The 16074-nt window shown below is 45.6% G+C and overlaps 1 protein-coding gene across 1 annotated transcript in view; it reads right to left on the bottom strand.

Annotated features, from left to right (window-relative positions):
* RNPEPL1 (arginyl aminopeptidase like 1) overlaps window positions 1-16074 on the bottom strand; it is a 422807-nt gene that overhangs the window by 313941 nt on the left and 92792 nt on the right. Inside the window, exons 3-4 of the mRNA XM_069618841.1 lie at window positions 6173-6324; window positions 5376-5492 (exon numbers count right to left, since the gene is read on the bottom strand). Coding sequence (XP_069474942.1) covers window positions 5376-5492; window positions 6173-6324 — 269 coding nt within the window. The remainder of the gene's footprint in view (window positions 1-5375; window positions 5493-6172; window positions 6325-16074) is intronic.

Genomic DNA, 16074 nt, shown 5'->3' with positions numbered 1-16074 from the left:
TTTTCTTTCATTTCATAGATGCAAGCCCGTCAGACAAATGTTGGCTGTGGATTTATTTATTTAGATTTGTAGAGCGCACGTCAGCCCAGGGGCATCGTGGCGCTTGTTGCAGACAATATCTTAGTTACGTAGGATACAATATTTACATACAAATAAAATATTTACAGAAGACATGTACACATTAGCAATTCAGTATATTTACAAGGATTCCTGATGTTTCCTATTATTTTGCAAGGAATTAGGTTTTCAGTTTCCTGCGAAAAATAGGGAGTGAGTTTTCCGCTCTAATGTCTGCAGGGAGAGCGTTCCAGGTCTTGGCTGCGATGTAGGGGAAACTTAGACCTCCGGCTTTGGCTTTTTTGATGCGTGGGATGCAGAGTAGATTGGAGTATTGCGTCCTGGTGGGACAGGAGGAGGATGATGATGATTTGAAGATGGTTTCTGATAGACAGGACGGGGCGGAGCGAGAGAGGCATTTGTGTGCGAGTGTGAGGATTTTGAGAGTGATCCGCTCTTTGACCGGCATGAGTGATATGCTCTCTTCTTGGGATACAAAGAGCAGCCCGGAGAGCATTGTTCTGCGTGACTTGTAGTCCGTTTAGGTTTTTGGCTGATGTTCCTGCTAGGAGAGCATTACAGTAGTCCAGTTTGGCTCCAATGGTTGCTCTCGCTATAGAGAGGCAGTTGGGTTTGGAGAGGTAAGGCTTGATGGCGTTTATGAGTTTGGTGGTGTGTGCAGATGAGGAAGTGATTGCGCTGACTTGTCTAGTCATAGATCGTGAGGAGTCAAGGTATACTCCGTGTCTTTACGGCAGTGGATACGGGGATAATGGAGTTGTCAATGGAGAAGTTAGCGTACAGTTTGTCAAGTTTGTCTAGGGTGTTCTGTTGACCCAATATCATAATTTCAGTCTTGTCTCCATTAAGGCAAAGGCCATTACCTGCCATTCATGCCTTGATGGTGGAGAAGATTGTGTGGAGAGCCGTGGCGTCTTCGTTGTATGATCCTGAAAGGGGTAGAAGTACTTGTGTGTCGTCTGCGTAGTTCGTGTATGTGATGCCGTATGAGTCGAGCTTGTCAAAGAGGGGCTTGGTGAACAAGTTGTAGAGTGTGGGTGCAGTGCATGATCCTTGAGAGACACCGCAGTGGATTGTCGTGGGGGTGGCGTTGGCGATATCCGAGAAGACTTTCATGGCTCTTCCCTCTAGGAAAGAGGTAATCCAGAGAGCTGACTCTTTAGAGAAGTTGGCTGAGTGTGTGAGGTGTGAGGTGAGGGTCTTGTGATCAACCAGATCTAAAGCGGCTGAGAGATCTAGAAGGAGCAGAAGAGCAGGCTTGCCTGTGTCCATGATTTGGGTGATCTGACTCTTCAGACACACCAGGGCTGTTTCTGTGCCATGTCCTTTCCGGAAGCCCGATTGCCTAGTCTCGAGGATGGAGTGGGTTTCCAGAAAGTGTTGGATTTGGCTATGTGCGGCTTTGTCCAGTAGTTTCAGGAGGAATGGCACCGTGGTGCCGGACCCAGGCCTCCGAGGTTAGCTGGGATGATGCCGGTTTTAAAGGACGCATTGATTAATGCCGTAAAGAGCGGCGCAAAAAAGTCTGCGCAGTCTTTGACGAGTTTTGGTGGGCAAAGGTCGCCTTTACAGGGGGAAGGTTTGAGATTTTTCAGTAGGTTGATGACTTCTGATAAAGTGGCGTCTCTGAAGGAGAAGTCAGGTATGGTGGGATTGGACGAGATGGGTGGGGTGTTGGTGGGTTTGGTTCCTGTCTGTTGAAGTGCTTTGCAGTGGTCTTTGATTTTCTTTTGGAGAAGGTCAATTTTGTGTAGCATGGCAGCTTGAATGCTGGTACACCAAGCTTCATCTTTGATCATTTCATCTGGAGTATGGGGGGGAGGGGGGATAAACTCATTAAAAATGGCGAAGATCTCTTTAGAGTGTGAATTGGCATTAGAGATTCGGGTGTTGAAAGCGTTGGCTTTAGCATTGGTGATAGCTATCTTGTATTGGTGGGAGATTAGATTGAATTTGTTTTTGGTGCTGGTGCAGGGGTCAGATTGCCAGTTTTTTTAGTGCTGCTCTTTTGTTGGATCGCATGGAGTTCAGTTCTTCAGTAAACCAAGAGTTGGCGTGTAGAGATTTCTCTTTTTTCCATTCAAGTGGTGCTATTTCATTGATAGCTTTGGTGATGACAGCTTTATAGATGTCTGCTAGGACATTGGGGTCATTAGCGAATGGTGGAGCTAGCTCGGGGGTCTTGAGGTATGGACGCAGGTTATCCTCTGAGTTTTTTTGAGCTTCTGACTTGTGCAGCGCTAGCAGGGGTCAAAGTTTTGTGGTTTTTGGTGATCGGGATAGAGAACTCGATGCAGTTGTGGTCAGTCCAGAGCAAAGAGGAGTTAGAGGCGATAGTGGAGAGGCAGTTATGGTCTGCAATCCAATCAAGAATGCGGCCTTTGGCGCGAGTAGGACTTTCTACTTTTTGGGTGAAACCCAGGTCAATAAGTTCCTTGGTGAGAGTGGCTGCAGATTTGTCTTTAGTATCATTGAATCTGAGATTGAGGTCCCCTAGTAGAAGGGTTTTGGTGGAGCTTTTGATATTATTGCTGAGGATGTGAATGATGTTATCATTCGAGTCTGGGGTGTTGCCTGGGGGGGTGGTATAGTAGGTGGATGTTGATGGTGCTGTTGGGTGACAGTGAGAGTTTGGTCAATAAGAGGTCAGAGTTGTTGGTCGAGGGGTGACTTACAGGTCGGAGCTGGAGGTTTTCCTTGTAGATGAAGGCTACTCCGCCTCCTATTCGATCTGGCCTGTCTTGTCTGAGTATGGTGAAGCCTGGTGGTAGTGCAAGAGCAACAACGGGGCCTGATGTTTCATGTAACCATGTTTCAGTGATGGCTAATAGGTCAATGTTATTGTTGGTTATGAGGTCATGAACATCAGATGCGTGAGCTGGGAGTGATCAGACATTGAGGAGGGCACATTTGATGTGAGGTGTGTGTGGTTTGTTTGCGGGAGTGTGAGTGGTGGTCGTAGCAGATATGTTAAGTGAGGTGGTATTGTGGGGTGTGGCGTGGTTAGTGGGTGGTGGGCTGTGGGAGAGTGGGGGTCCCATGCGGGAGCAGCGATTGGATGTGGTGCGGGAGCTCAGTCTATAGTTTCTGTGTTCTGTGGGAAGGGGTAGTGTGCTAAGTTCTGTGGTCTGTGTGCGAGCTCTAAGCCTTTCTCGTCTATGCATAATTGCGACACAGGATGTGTGAGGTGGCATGGTTAGAGTGGTATCCGGGGTAGCGGGATGCATGGGGTAGGGGAGGGGGCTTAGTGTTGTGGGCATGTGGGGATGGGTGGGAGTATAGAGTTGTAGAGCAGCGAGTGTTGCGAGGAGAGTGAGCAGCGTGGTGGTGGCAGTGGTGGGCTTGCAGGACACTGTGGGCATGATTGTATGCTGGGCGGGGCTGTGTGAGTAGGAGGAGGCGGACACAGTCAGGTTGGGTGGAATACTTCGTGTTCCAGAGAAGCATTGAGCTGAAAAAGAGAGGTGCTACAAAAGGGGCACCACAGAGTCAGGCTTGGGCGAGGAAGATCGGGAGTAGAAGACCATGAAAAACAGAGGACACACGGTGCGAAGGGGCCGGAAAGCGTGGCTGACAGAATTCAGACGAATCAAGAGGGATCTGGAAGTGTGGGCGGAATTTCTGAAATACTTCAATGGGTCGGTGATATGGCGCTCACCGGTAAATGAGGAAGGTAAAAGGGTGGTCGCCTCTGAGGTACCACATCTGTGATTTATTGAGCGTGAGTTCTCACTTATTTTGTGGATTCACATTGGTTCTCTTAATCAAGGCATGCATGACCGAACCCTTTCTATCGGTGACAGACTCTCTAACGGTGACACATGTTCCACATAATGAGCACCCTGTACCTGGGTTATTTCAAATGATGCAGTAGTCACTGGTCTAACCCTTCAGCTGTGTCATGAATACAGTGGTCCTCTTTGTTTACTCATGCCAGTCTTTTTTCTTCTTTTCTTGGAAATACAGAATGTGTTCACCGTCTACAAATGAGACGCTCCCCTAATCAGCGGAACTCGGCAGTATTGACCATATGTTGGCAAAACTGATGTCGGTGAGTCTTACTGAGGTTAATTACAACCTAGTAAGTCGAATTGACATATGTAACTAAACCAGATCTATTTTCTCATTTGTCGGTCTTCTTTGCCCTTCCTTTTTAGCGGGCTGTGTACACTAATGGTCTTCATCATTTGAAAATTGCTTCACACATGGGGATTGACCACACCTTTTTGGCAGCTCAATAGCTTGTTCTGTGCTGTGTTTATTTGTTGTGTATAGTGGATATTGTTTTGGATCCCCTGAAGAAGTTCATGCAATTTTCATCATTAATGTATATGAATGAAACATGTCGGGCATAAGAGCACCTTAAGTTGAAAGGTGCAGTTCATCAACCAACTCAGTGGTTACAGTCACCCTAGTAGCAGTGTAAAAGGGTAGACGATTAACTGTTAGGTTACCAATAGCAAACCTCTAACAGACAATTGTAGTTTTGAGGTGCTACACACCAAAGCGTGACTATACACCAGGGAGTTTGTGTTATATTGCTAAGATTTGTATAGGCATGAGTGTTTTAAGTGTATAGGTGACACCTAGGCAGGTGGTTGTTGTTTATCAGTTTTTTACTTATTTAAAACTGATTTGGTACATGTAATGTTGTTTTGTATTTGATGTTTTATAAGAAGTGCACTAGGTTTTACACTTTTTTATAATGTTTGTTTTACTTAGACATTTACATTGTGTGTTGTTTTTTGAATAAAATTGTACTTTGTTATACGTGTTTCAAAAACCTTTTTCTCGGTCCCCATTTGGTCCATGGTCCGGGTAGTGGGAGGGAAGATGGAGTTTGAATAGGAGATAGACGGCTGGTCCCCTTTTTGTCTTATATTGTCTCGATGGCTGTAATAGGAGTTGGGGCCAGACGTCGTTAAACTACTCCGTTGGTCTCTCATAGTACTCAAACAGTTTAACAACATTGGAGCAATGTCATTTTCAAAAGGTGTACCACCTTTGCATGCAACCAATTTGAAAAGCAACATTTCTTTTGTAGTGCTCCTTGATTAGGCAGAAGATGGGTCTCAAAGAGCAATGTTGATGACAAAAATTCAGAATGCTTCTATGTAAATGGATAAATAAAAAATGGCAGAAACTATATGCCTGCAAGTTCACTAAAGATAAAATGGTTTATCAATGTATAACTCTACACAGAAAGGCGTTGATCCAGGCATCAAACTTAATACAATACCCATCTAAATGTCTTCCAACGGATACCTTTGGCCCCTTTATAGAGTGTTGATTCTCACCTTCCCCAGATGTAGGGTCCATACAGCTCTTCCGCAGCACTAAGCCAGGGCTCCACAAAACCTGCCAGCTTACTTATCGCCGTCTGCAGCAGGCACGGCTCTGCCCACACTCTACTCCTGCATAAAAACAGCAACACTCTTGTAGAATCAGACAACATTGTACAGAACTTAATTTGTAGTGGGGCAAAAGGGTCTCTGGCATGCAATGTGGTTTACTAATATCTCATGTAAACAACCTCCATGGTACCCAATCAATTGAATACGGGTTAGAAAAGTCAGTCTGCAACGGGAATCGGTTCAGCAGTAACACCTAGGAGTGGGCGATACTTGAAACCAGATGGTATACGCCCTGGTTTGTACGATAGGACTGGACTATTAAATCATTAAATATGTTGGCTTCTTAACACAGACAGCCACACAATCCCATTTCTTCACACCTGGACTGAAAAGTCTGCCGCACAAAAACAACATCAGCATGCACATGTTTCATCATTTAGAACTGTTATGGTGGCCGCACGCAGTGTCATTATCAAATTCAAGACCTAAATTTGAGTTACGTGCATAGTGCCTTTCTCAATAATAAAAAAGGGAAGGTGTGTGGATAAGAGTAAGTCCGTTACGCTGTCACAACTCGAGTGAAGAGGAGGAAAAAGTGAGCAGTCCATTTCCATCTCTTCCCTTTCACTAACCTACATTTTTGTGAATACAGAGCGCTGGAATACCTCTTAACGCCCCCTTTCCTGCCAAGAAGTTTGAAAGGACAGACAAAAATACATGGCCCATTTCACAAGGTTTACCTGGGTCCGATGTCCGCATGTACAATATCCCCTGCAGCCAAAGCTACCAGATACGCTGGCACTGGGTAATCCATCTGAAACTGGTACACGCCCTCATCCTGTAGGTATGTACTGTGGGTGGCACTCATTAGCACCTGGATCCCTGCAGGGGCCTGAAAGAGACACAGACCACAGGCCTTAAAAAATTACACAAATCAAAGTCCAGGGTAAATGCAGAATGAACATGCAAGTGAGCTCGACGAGATGCGGACAGTGCGCTCCAATCCGCTACGAAGGAATATGACAACATTGTTAATTTGGACATTTTCTTTTTACCTCCTGTGGCAATTGCCACGTTTTACACATCCCTGTTGTGTATGTGTCCTTATGTGTAGCTGCCAGTCCATGCTAAAAAGACCCCACCTGTTCCTGAACGTTAGGTTGGTTTCTGGAATCCTACGTTAAAGGGGTGAACATCACTGATCCATAGCTAGGCTGTTCACAATTTCTCTGGCTCAATCAGTGGTAGCAATGGCCGAGGAGTGCATGTCAACTCCTAGGAAGAGAGGAGAGTATTTAAGATACTGTGTAGCATGTCGAAATATTAAATAAGAATGTACTTGCAAATATGCTGGGTAAAAAAGGATCTTCATCTTGTGTGGCGGTGAGTATATTTTGCACAAGATACGTAATGTCAGAAGAACAAGTTACTTCTTACCTTGTAATGCTCTTTCGATTGGATGTTCCTCCGACGTATTCCTTATCTTGATAGATTACATTCCAGCTTGCTGGCAATCAGGAATGTAATCTATCAAGATAAGGAATACGTCGGAGGACACAATCCCTTCGAAAGAAGCTTTTTAGTTTTAAGAGGAACATTTAATTCTGTGGGTTTCTTTGGCATAACTGTGTGCCCCCTCCGTTTTTTTTTTACTTTCATTTTGATTCCAGCGAGACTTCTTCTAATGTCCCCCTGTCCCTGCAACACAGGTTGATGGGCTGCGCTATGATTATGTGATATATTTATAACGCGCTTAATACCCAGAGGTTTGAAAGCGCGGAAACGGGGATCGAACCAGTGTTGCTCGTGTCGTCTTGCTTCCAAGGCGAGCATGTTGCCGCTGAGCTATCCTCCCTTGCCCTCAAGGCTACCGGGACATGGGTTCTTTTAAAGCACCTCATTTGACCCCAGGGTAATTTTGATCAACAAAAAGAGTGTAGGGAGATGGTTGGTGGCTACTGTATTAGTTTTGACAACTACACCATGTCTGGATCTTTCAATGCAATAGCAGCCAAATGCCATTACAGTGTGGCTGTTCACAAGATTTTTCAACAGGCCTTTGGTCATGGGTATGCAACAATCTATCCAAATGGCAAAACGATGATCCAACGTAAATGTAGACCAAACCTCTCTATAATGGTAGCTGTGGCAGAGCAGTCATGCGAGGGAAGAAAACTGGTAGTACAGTACAATTAGTCTCCACAGTTGGACCCAAAGAACACACTGCACGGATATACTGAAAAATGTACACCATTATAAAATCACACAAAATATCTATTAGGTGAAATAAGCATTTTGGGTTAATCAGAACACACAGTAGAACCTAGTATGAATAAAAAAACAATGCCCATTCAAGGGGCTACCCACTCTTAATACTAAATGTAAGCCTCCTAAATTGTCCTGCTGACTTTTGGGGTGAGAGATCTTTTCAGTCTCATTCACCTGCTCAGCTCTCACTTCGGGGCAATGGCCAGTCCTTAAAATGCCAGTTCAGAGATACTGATTCTCCCATTTGCACATGTGTTTTTGGTTTTCTTGCACACACTACATTAAGGAGTGTTTACAGGGACACTGTCCCTTTTTCTTTGACTGACAAACTTTTGTATGCCTTTATTGTCGGCCTAAAAACAGGCTGGTGGCCATGAACCATTCTGTAGATCTTTTTCCAGTACACTACCGTGCACCATCTTTACCTCGTACCCAAAATGGCTACTCCATGTAGTTCATAAGCGCATGGACTTTAGAAAGGTCCTGGTCAGGACTCCGGGTCAGTGCTATGTGTGACTGGAACTGGGATTAGGACTGTCTGGTTCCAATACACACTTCTTTCCATTAATGTGTGTTGCTGGGCAGATCTTGACAGTCGGCTATTACACGACTGGACAGCCCTCGCCTATTTGAATGTAGCAGATCCCCCCCATAGGCACTGCACCAGACTGTGGGTGATGGGTCGGGAATTTTATTCTCAAAGTAAATATATGCAAAAATAACTTGCTGTCACTACTCTGCTGAGGATTTCTCTGCCTAACAAAAGCTAAAGGTAAACACTAATACAGAATAACTGGCCCTCACACTAAACAACAAACATAAAGCAATACCACATCATAAGAACAACATTCACAGTCTGAGTAACCTTATAATGTCCTGAGTGATTTCCCTTCCCCAGGATTCAAGGTCAGGCATGTTGGTGTTCATCAAAAGAAAGAAATGTTGCACTGTGGCAGAAGCAAAAGGTTTCCTTAAATTCAAGATATAAGCTAATTAATTTTAATTATGTTCATCAAGTATACCATGCGCCGGCCAGACTCCACAAACATCCATCTATATCAGCAGCATGCGAGCGGTACGACACGACCGCAGCAGGATTTCTCCACCTAGCATGGGAATGCCTGACAAGATCTCAGCAATAATTGGAGAGCAATTGGAACAAAGTCCAAGTGACAATGCTGGGGTACACCAAAGACCTGCAACCCCCGGTGAGGAGACTGGCTGGCCTGCTGCTGTCCTCACAAGAAGACGCATAGCTATGACCTGGGGGAAAGGTCGCCCACCCACATTGCAATTATGGCTCTGAGACATAACATACTGCCACAACATGGAAACGTTTTACTTTACTTTTACTTTATTGCATTTATATTGCGCACAATAGACCCATAGGCATGATGGCGCAAAGACAAGACAAACATAAAAACATAAGCATGTGATGAGTAAATTCGGCATGGGACACAGAATAATCCACTGCGGGAATGACAGCCATAGCTCCACCCGAAGCAGCTATCAGACATTAATCATCAATATATTATAGATGCTAGGGGAGAGCACAAGGGACAATTCCTTAAAGGATGTGATATTTAAAAAAACGTTTAAAGAATCAGATTGCAGTTTGAGGCACGTTTGAGAAGAATTTGCAATGCCTAAAACAGACACGTAGGGTACTAGCCCCACAACCCACAATGATACAATCTCACTATTAGGTTGCGAACACCAATCGCTCAGATCTATCCTGCAAATTAACATTAAGTCAGTACGTCTGACCACAACTAGACCAGTTATGACGCAACTAGGCAAGAACCTTGTTGCGCAGGGCTTCTTGAGTCTTACTTCGGTTTTCCGAATGTTGGTTATGACATTTCTCTGATCCATTACAAAGTCATGTTTGATCGTGTCCTTTATTAGTGGCATTTGTGCCTTTTTTTGTTGTAAATTCCCTTGTAAAAGTGCCCTCCTCAGTTTAGTGTTCAAAGTTGTAGACTGTTTAACCTCTTTGTGGGCAAGGTTCGACTCAGGTAGCAATGACGATGGAGAGGTTTCCTGTGGTTCAACTATGTTGGGGATAAAAGCTTTCCTTGCAAACCAATGCTGCCCCAGTGGGCACCAAAGACTCCTTACTACAGAAGTCTGTTTGAGTAGCTTGGTCTATCACTTCCCTTCGTATAAGGGCTTGGCAGGCAGTGTTCACTCTAGATGCCTGTGGCAATATGCCTGGGCAGATAGGCCCGTGGGTCTGGGAGGCAGCATTCACTTTAGGAAGCTGTGTATTCGATGCATTCGAAACAACTTTCATTAGAACTCTGCCCCTAAATGCACAACCTCCAGACATATAGGGTCCCTATATAAATTACCTGCTGACATCAGACTAAATTTAGACATGAGACTCCAGAGTGCTCCAATGTGGGTCCTGAACTCTTGCTGACTATCGTACCACAGGCTGAAGTGTATTGCATCGCTATATGAATGTCTTTCTGTCCAAACCACAGGGGCGGAGGGCTGGGGGGGACACGGGGAACAGGGGCATCAAGCTGTGCATTGCTGTAATCTGTTATTGTCACAGTTATAAAAACTAAAATAAAGGTTGGAAAGAAAAGTCTCAAAAGTTAATGTAAAAGTTTGTTATCCAAAGTTCCAATGATAGCAAGTCTTCTCCAGGATGACATATCCACTTTCTACTTCTTGCAAATAGCACCAACGGTAATCCTTGCCACAATTCTTTGTCACCTCCTCAAGAAGACTTGCCACAATTCAAAAGAAATGCAATACCCACAGCTACTAACGATACACAGTTCTTGGTTAACAGCCAGTATTCTCTGGATTACAGCTTTAGACTTCACGATGGTATATTTGCCACTACTGCTTCAACAACTACACTTTTACTTCTTTTACCATGAGAACAGTCACCTTTGTCTCAAGGTACTCCTCCTGATCTGGACTACTAACGTATTGTATCCACTGCAAACCAGATATACCACCACAGCTTCAGTACTTTGGACTACTACCACAGCTTCAGTGATTTAAGTCCTTCAACAACTTATAGTAGGCAAGGCACTCTTCCTCTGAACAACTCTCTCAAAAGGGGCTGCCTCTTTGCCTCTCCCGTATGCCTTCGAGACTCACTTCTCGGTCTTCCAGTCTCTAGCACTACAGGTCGTGTCAACTTCAAAATAGTCTTTACAAGCAGCCAGTTCCCCATTCCCAACTTTATCTGCACCTTTCTGCTAGTTATTGGCCCGATTAATTACCCAGAAGCCTTGGTGCCACTCTTAGCTTCAGGTAACACTCGCACACTGGTATCTTAGGTCATTGAACAGTTAACTTTGCAGTACAGTTAGATGACTGTTGGGATGGAGCCTAGTGCTTTTCATCATTCCCAAGTTTCCCAAGCCCTTTAGAATTATGCAAGACATCTGCTAACTGTTTTCTAAGCACTACAAGAGTCCAGGGGGGAGGAGAGTCACTAAATAAAGATAGGTAGGATTTAAATATAAGGCACAAATAATGATATAACTGAATATATTTGTAAAACTGTTAAAGGGTAGTTCGCTTTTCTCAAAACACGGTTAGCAGCAGAATCATCTGTGCCAAAAAGAATGCAGCCTGTGCTAAAGTTAGACTACAGGCAGGCTGGCAGAGGACACAAAGTAACTCAGCAGCTGTTCCCTGTCCATCACAAGCCAATGGAGACTAAAAAAGATTCAATTCACGACAGAGTACGATGGGAAAACAGGGTTTTTTGTAGAAATTACCGGACCAGATAAAATATAATTTTATTGAGTGAAGTGTTGAGAGTATGGCAGGAAGAGGTGTTTATGTATGAATGTTTATAACACATGCAAATGATGTTAAGCAAGAGCTACAATGTATTCCTGCATAGGCAGGAGTAGGTTAAGCAGGATTGGTCTAAATGTAAACCTGGCCATGCAACACTGGAGACTACAGCATCCCTTGTATGGCAAGAACAACAGTTTTGCATGAGCTCTGCCGGTATCCAGTGACCAAGTTGAAGAGTATATAAAGGCACCTGCTGGCCATTAGCCTGGAGGAGCCAGTCAAGGAAGCCAGAATGCTGGTCGGAATGGCAGAGTCCTCTGCCATTCCCCCCACTCATGGCCTTAATTCCCTAGAGGGGTTTATTTAATCTGGTGTGAGCGTGATCAGGGGGTACCCCAATATATTTAAGGGGTACAAGTATGGGCTACCTTTCATGACCAACTCTGAGAATGTTAATATGAGGAGACTCTTGGCTTCGGCAATGCTTGTTCTCTTCAACAATATATACACTAAGGTATTATTTGTGAAAGGTTAGCCTTGTTAAAAGAAAAGAATAGTAAGCAGTCTATTTTCAGAAATCTCAAATAGGCACACAACCACTTCTTGATGTTGTATTCAGAAGATTAAAGCTTTTAAAGTTTGGTATTGAATTGTATTCCCATGTAAAGTGAAGGATACGTTTCAGCCCTTCTTTGGGAATCAGAATTAGGACAACGCGACCACTTCTTTACGTTATATTCACAAGTTAAAGGTTTCAACAATGGATTTAGTGGAAGGGGCGTGGCCAGCAAGCACTCGATGGAGTCGTGATCCGTTGTAGCTCCCAGGGACGCATGCATCCTGCACAAAATCCTGTTTTAAGGGGCGATTGAACTGACCAAAATAACAACGAACTATAGCAGAAACATGAGGCGACAACCGGCTTCTTTTGCGACCAAATTTACTGCGTTAAACCAGAGATCATCCCAACGGAAGAAACGCACACCCAGCGCCAAAACAGAAACCAAGATGGCTAACGGCAACATACGGAGCTAGCAAGCGACCGTTACACATCACTGCGCACATACCAACACTGCAAAGCGTCGCCAACAAGACGCTCCGAGTGCAGCAAGTGAAGGCTCGCTCACCCAGGGGATCGATGATCCAGGGCTCGGTGGACTGAGGCGCTCTATCACCAACGCCGCACGCACTGGCTCCCAACGCTGCCTTCCGAATCAGTGACATTAGCAGACCCGACTCGGGCCGTGCGGTCGGTTAGAAGATCGCGGGCGCTCCGTAACACGTAGAGTGCCTGCTAATCCACCGACTTGATTTGCGGACTGGAGGACGGAGCGGCCATGAAGCCACACAATACGGTAAGGAGAGGGAGAGGCGGAGGGCGGAAGACACTGACTGCAACACAAGATCCCCAGCCCGCTGGGGCTCCACTCGCCATACCTGCCTGCCCTCACGGCCAGGAACAGTGCGGCTCCCGCGCACCCAGACCTCCATACACGGGCTGAAAGGGCTTGAAATACAAACAAAGAAATTAAAACGAAACGGGGTAGCTGGGTGGCACAGCCAGCGCGCAGGGAGAGAAAAAAGTAAGATTTGACCGATTGCTACCCTTGTTTTCAGGATTGTCTATTGCAATCTACAAACGCTGTGCTAGAAATAGCAGCTCGGCTGATGCAGAAACACGCTCTGCAATCTGCAAGAGGAAAGCGCAGGACATAATCACGCCCTGAACGCCAATACATTGAACAATATTGCAAAATCGACATCAAGGGCAGCACAATACCAATTCTAGGGAGCGAGCCAGGCTGCGGCTGACACCCAAATGCGTCACTAAAAGATCAGCAGCACCTTTTTGGGTCTGAAGGAACGACAAGTTCCTAAATACAACTAAGCAAGCAAAATAGTCCCTGTGAACATCTACTGCCATCACAGCCTCCCTGCAAACTGTTTCTGAAGTCCACCACAACTGGAGCCTGGGAAAAGAAGCCTGTAAGAGATGGAAGAGCAGGCCACGCAGGATAAAAGAAACAAAAACCACTGCATAACAAGCTGCAATAAGAAATAAGCGAAGGAAGGGAGAACCGGGGAAAACCCCTCCCAACAAGAACTGCTGGAGGCGTTCCGGCCAGAGCAGCACTGTCAGAAAACTACACAACCAAATCCAAGGAGTAACGAAGAACGGCCCAGCCGACTAAGGTGCTGAGTAAACACACCAAACTGCTGTACGCAATCAGAATTTGAGCTCCAGTAACGCCCCTGTCAAAGCTGGCATGGACAAGGACAAAAGCAGGAAAACCGCAACGCAAAGCAAGATGGAACAATACACAATACCATCACAAAACCCAGTATTGGACCAAGGGAGCACGATACCTGCTGCAGACAATGAAGACAATCTCTCCCTCAAGGATGTAATGAACGCAATAGCTAGCTCAAGATACTCTATGGAGAAAAAAATGGATGGCATCAGTGTGGAAGTATCCCTCCTATGCCATGATCTCCAAAAACTCAACTCTCGCACAGGGGAAGCGGAGACCCGCATATCTGAAACAGAAGATGGTCTACGAGTAGTGGTTCAGCAGATGACTAGAGTACTGGAACCAATAAAGACGCTGGAAGAACGAGTGGAAGAGGGCGAAGGTCGCTCACAACGTAATGTACAAATTCTAGGGCTGCCTGAGAAAAGTTAAGGTCCTTCGATGGAATTATTCCTCGAACAGTGGCTGGCTGACCTGTACGCCCCAAACACCTTCTCAAAATGTTTCTCTATTGAACGTGCCCACCGGGTGCCAACGGGCAGACTAGCACCTAGTGTTCCACCGCGTAAAGTTATAGCAAAGATTCTAAATTACAGAGACCGCAACATGGTGTTGCAGATGGCAAGAACCAAGGGATCCATTACGAACAATGGCTCAAAAATCACCTTCTTTCCAGACTTCACCAGGGAAGTACAGAAGGCGCGACAATCCTTTGATCAGCTCAAAAGATACCTCCAGGCGCAGAATATAAAATATGGCCACCTGTTCCCGGCACAACTAAAAATATACCACAAAAGGCACGACCGTACATTTCACGGACCCCAAAGAAGCCTGGAATTGGGCGGAACGGAACCTGGAGCCCGACGAACAGAAGGGAACGTGGACAAATCAGGCCAAGACCAGATAGATCACCAAACCCACGCCCACCGCAACCACAAGTAGAAACAACCCAAAGGGAAGAGGACGGAGGCGATCAGTCAGACCATATCGAAACGGCTATACTCAAACGGGTGAAGCGAGCAGACAGAAGGTATGTCACAACCTGGCACCAATGCCCACATACAAGGAAACAAGCCGGCGGACCCAGCCAGGGGGACTCTAACCCACCCCCCCCGTTCCTTTTTGGAATAGTTTTCCATCTCTTTTTGGTTCAAATAAAAAATTGTTAAGCTGATACCCTTCCCTTTTGAGGGTCAGCAATGCTTGGGCGACAGGTACTTTGTGTTTGGGTGGAGTATAGGGAGAGCGAGGGAGGGGGAAGCTTCAGTTGGGGATGGACTACAGGGAAAGGGAACTGGGGTCTGTACAGGTTATCAATTAGCAACAGGATCAGCATGGCTCGATCAACTACAACGAACAAAAAAGTCATTAGTGACTCTCAAATTGAAACGGTAAGAACAATCTCCAACGGATGCGATAGCCACCTGCACATAGAACCGAACCAAAAGATTCATGAACTCAACCGGACCCAACACCAAGAGACTCACCTTCATGACATGGAATGTGAACGGGCTTGGTAACAGCATCAAGAGAAGACTAGTAACAATATATAAACCGACGCAACCCAGACATAATGCTACTCATGAAACGCACCTGGCAGGCACAATGTGTAAATTCTTCAAGAGAACTAAATACCGGACAGCAATCAACGCAGGTTTCTCCATGGGTTTGAGGGGGGTACTAAAACTAGTATATAAAAGAATTCCGTTTGACATATCCAATGCAACCCAAGACCCTGGAGGAAGATTTGCTTTCATACAAGGCACACTATGGAACCAAACCATTGCCATACTGGCGGTCTACTCACCCCCAGCACTCATGACAGCCCTAATAGAAGACATCACGCCAATCATAGTGAACAACACTGCAGAAACCCTAGTGATAGGCGGGGACTTCAACAAGGTGATGAACGTCAGCGTGGATCGCACACACATAAGGGGGAGCAACCCAGCATTATCGACCAAACTTGCCACCTTTACAACAGCACTGGGCCTAAAAGACGCATGGAGAAATATCCACCCAGCGGAGAGACAATACTCATTTCACTCAGGCGTACATGCGTCACTGTCCAGACTAGACTACTTTCTCCCTGGCGAGAACATACATAAGGTAATAGATGCAACTCTGCACCCCCCGGGGAATATCGGATCACTCACCGCTGACAATGTCGCTTGAGACAGAAAGACCCCAGCCCCCGCCGAGCTGGCGGCTGAACACATACGACCTAGGATTTCCAGAACTGATAAAGATCCAGGCAGCGACCACAACATATTTTGAACTGAATCAAGGCTCAATTAACGATGTAGGGATAATTTGGGAAGCATACAAGGCAACTCTGCGAGGTG

Source organism: Ambystoma mexicanum, chromosome 10 (assembly GCF_040938575.1).
Source record: "Ambystoma mexicanum isolate Mex_15411 chromosome 10, UKY_AmexF1_1, whole genome shotgun sequence".
In the NCBI taxonomy this organism is placed as follows: Eukaryota; Metazoa; Chordata; class Amphibia; order Caudata; family Ambystomatidae; genus Ambystoma; species Ambystoma mexicanum.
Note: the sequence above shows the minus strand (reverse complement) of the source record. Positions and strands in the feature narration are given on the sequence as shown.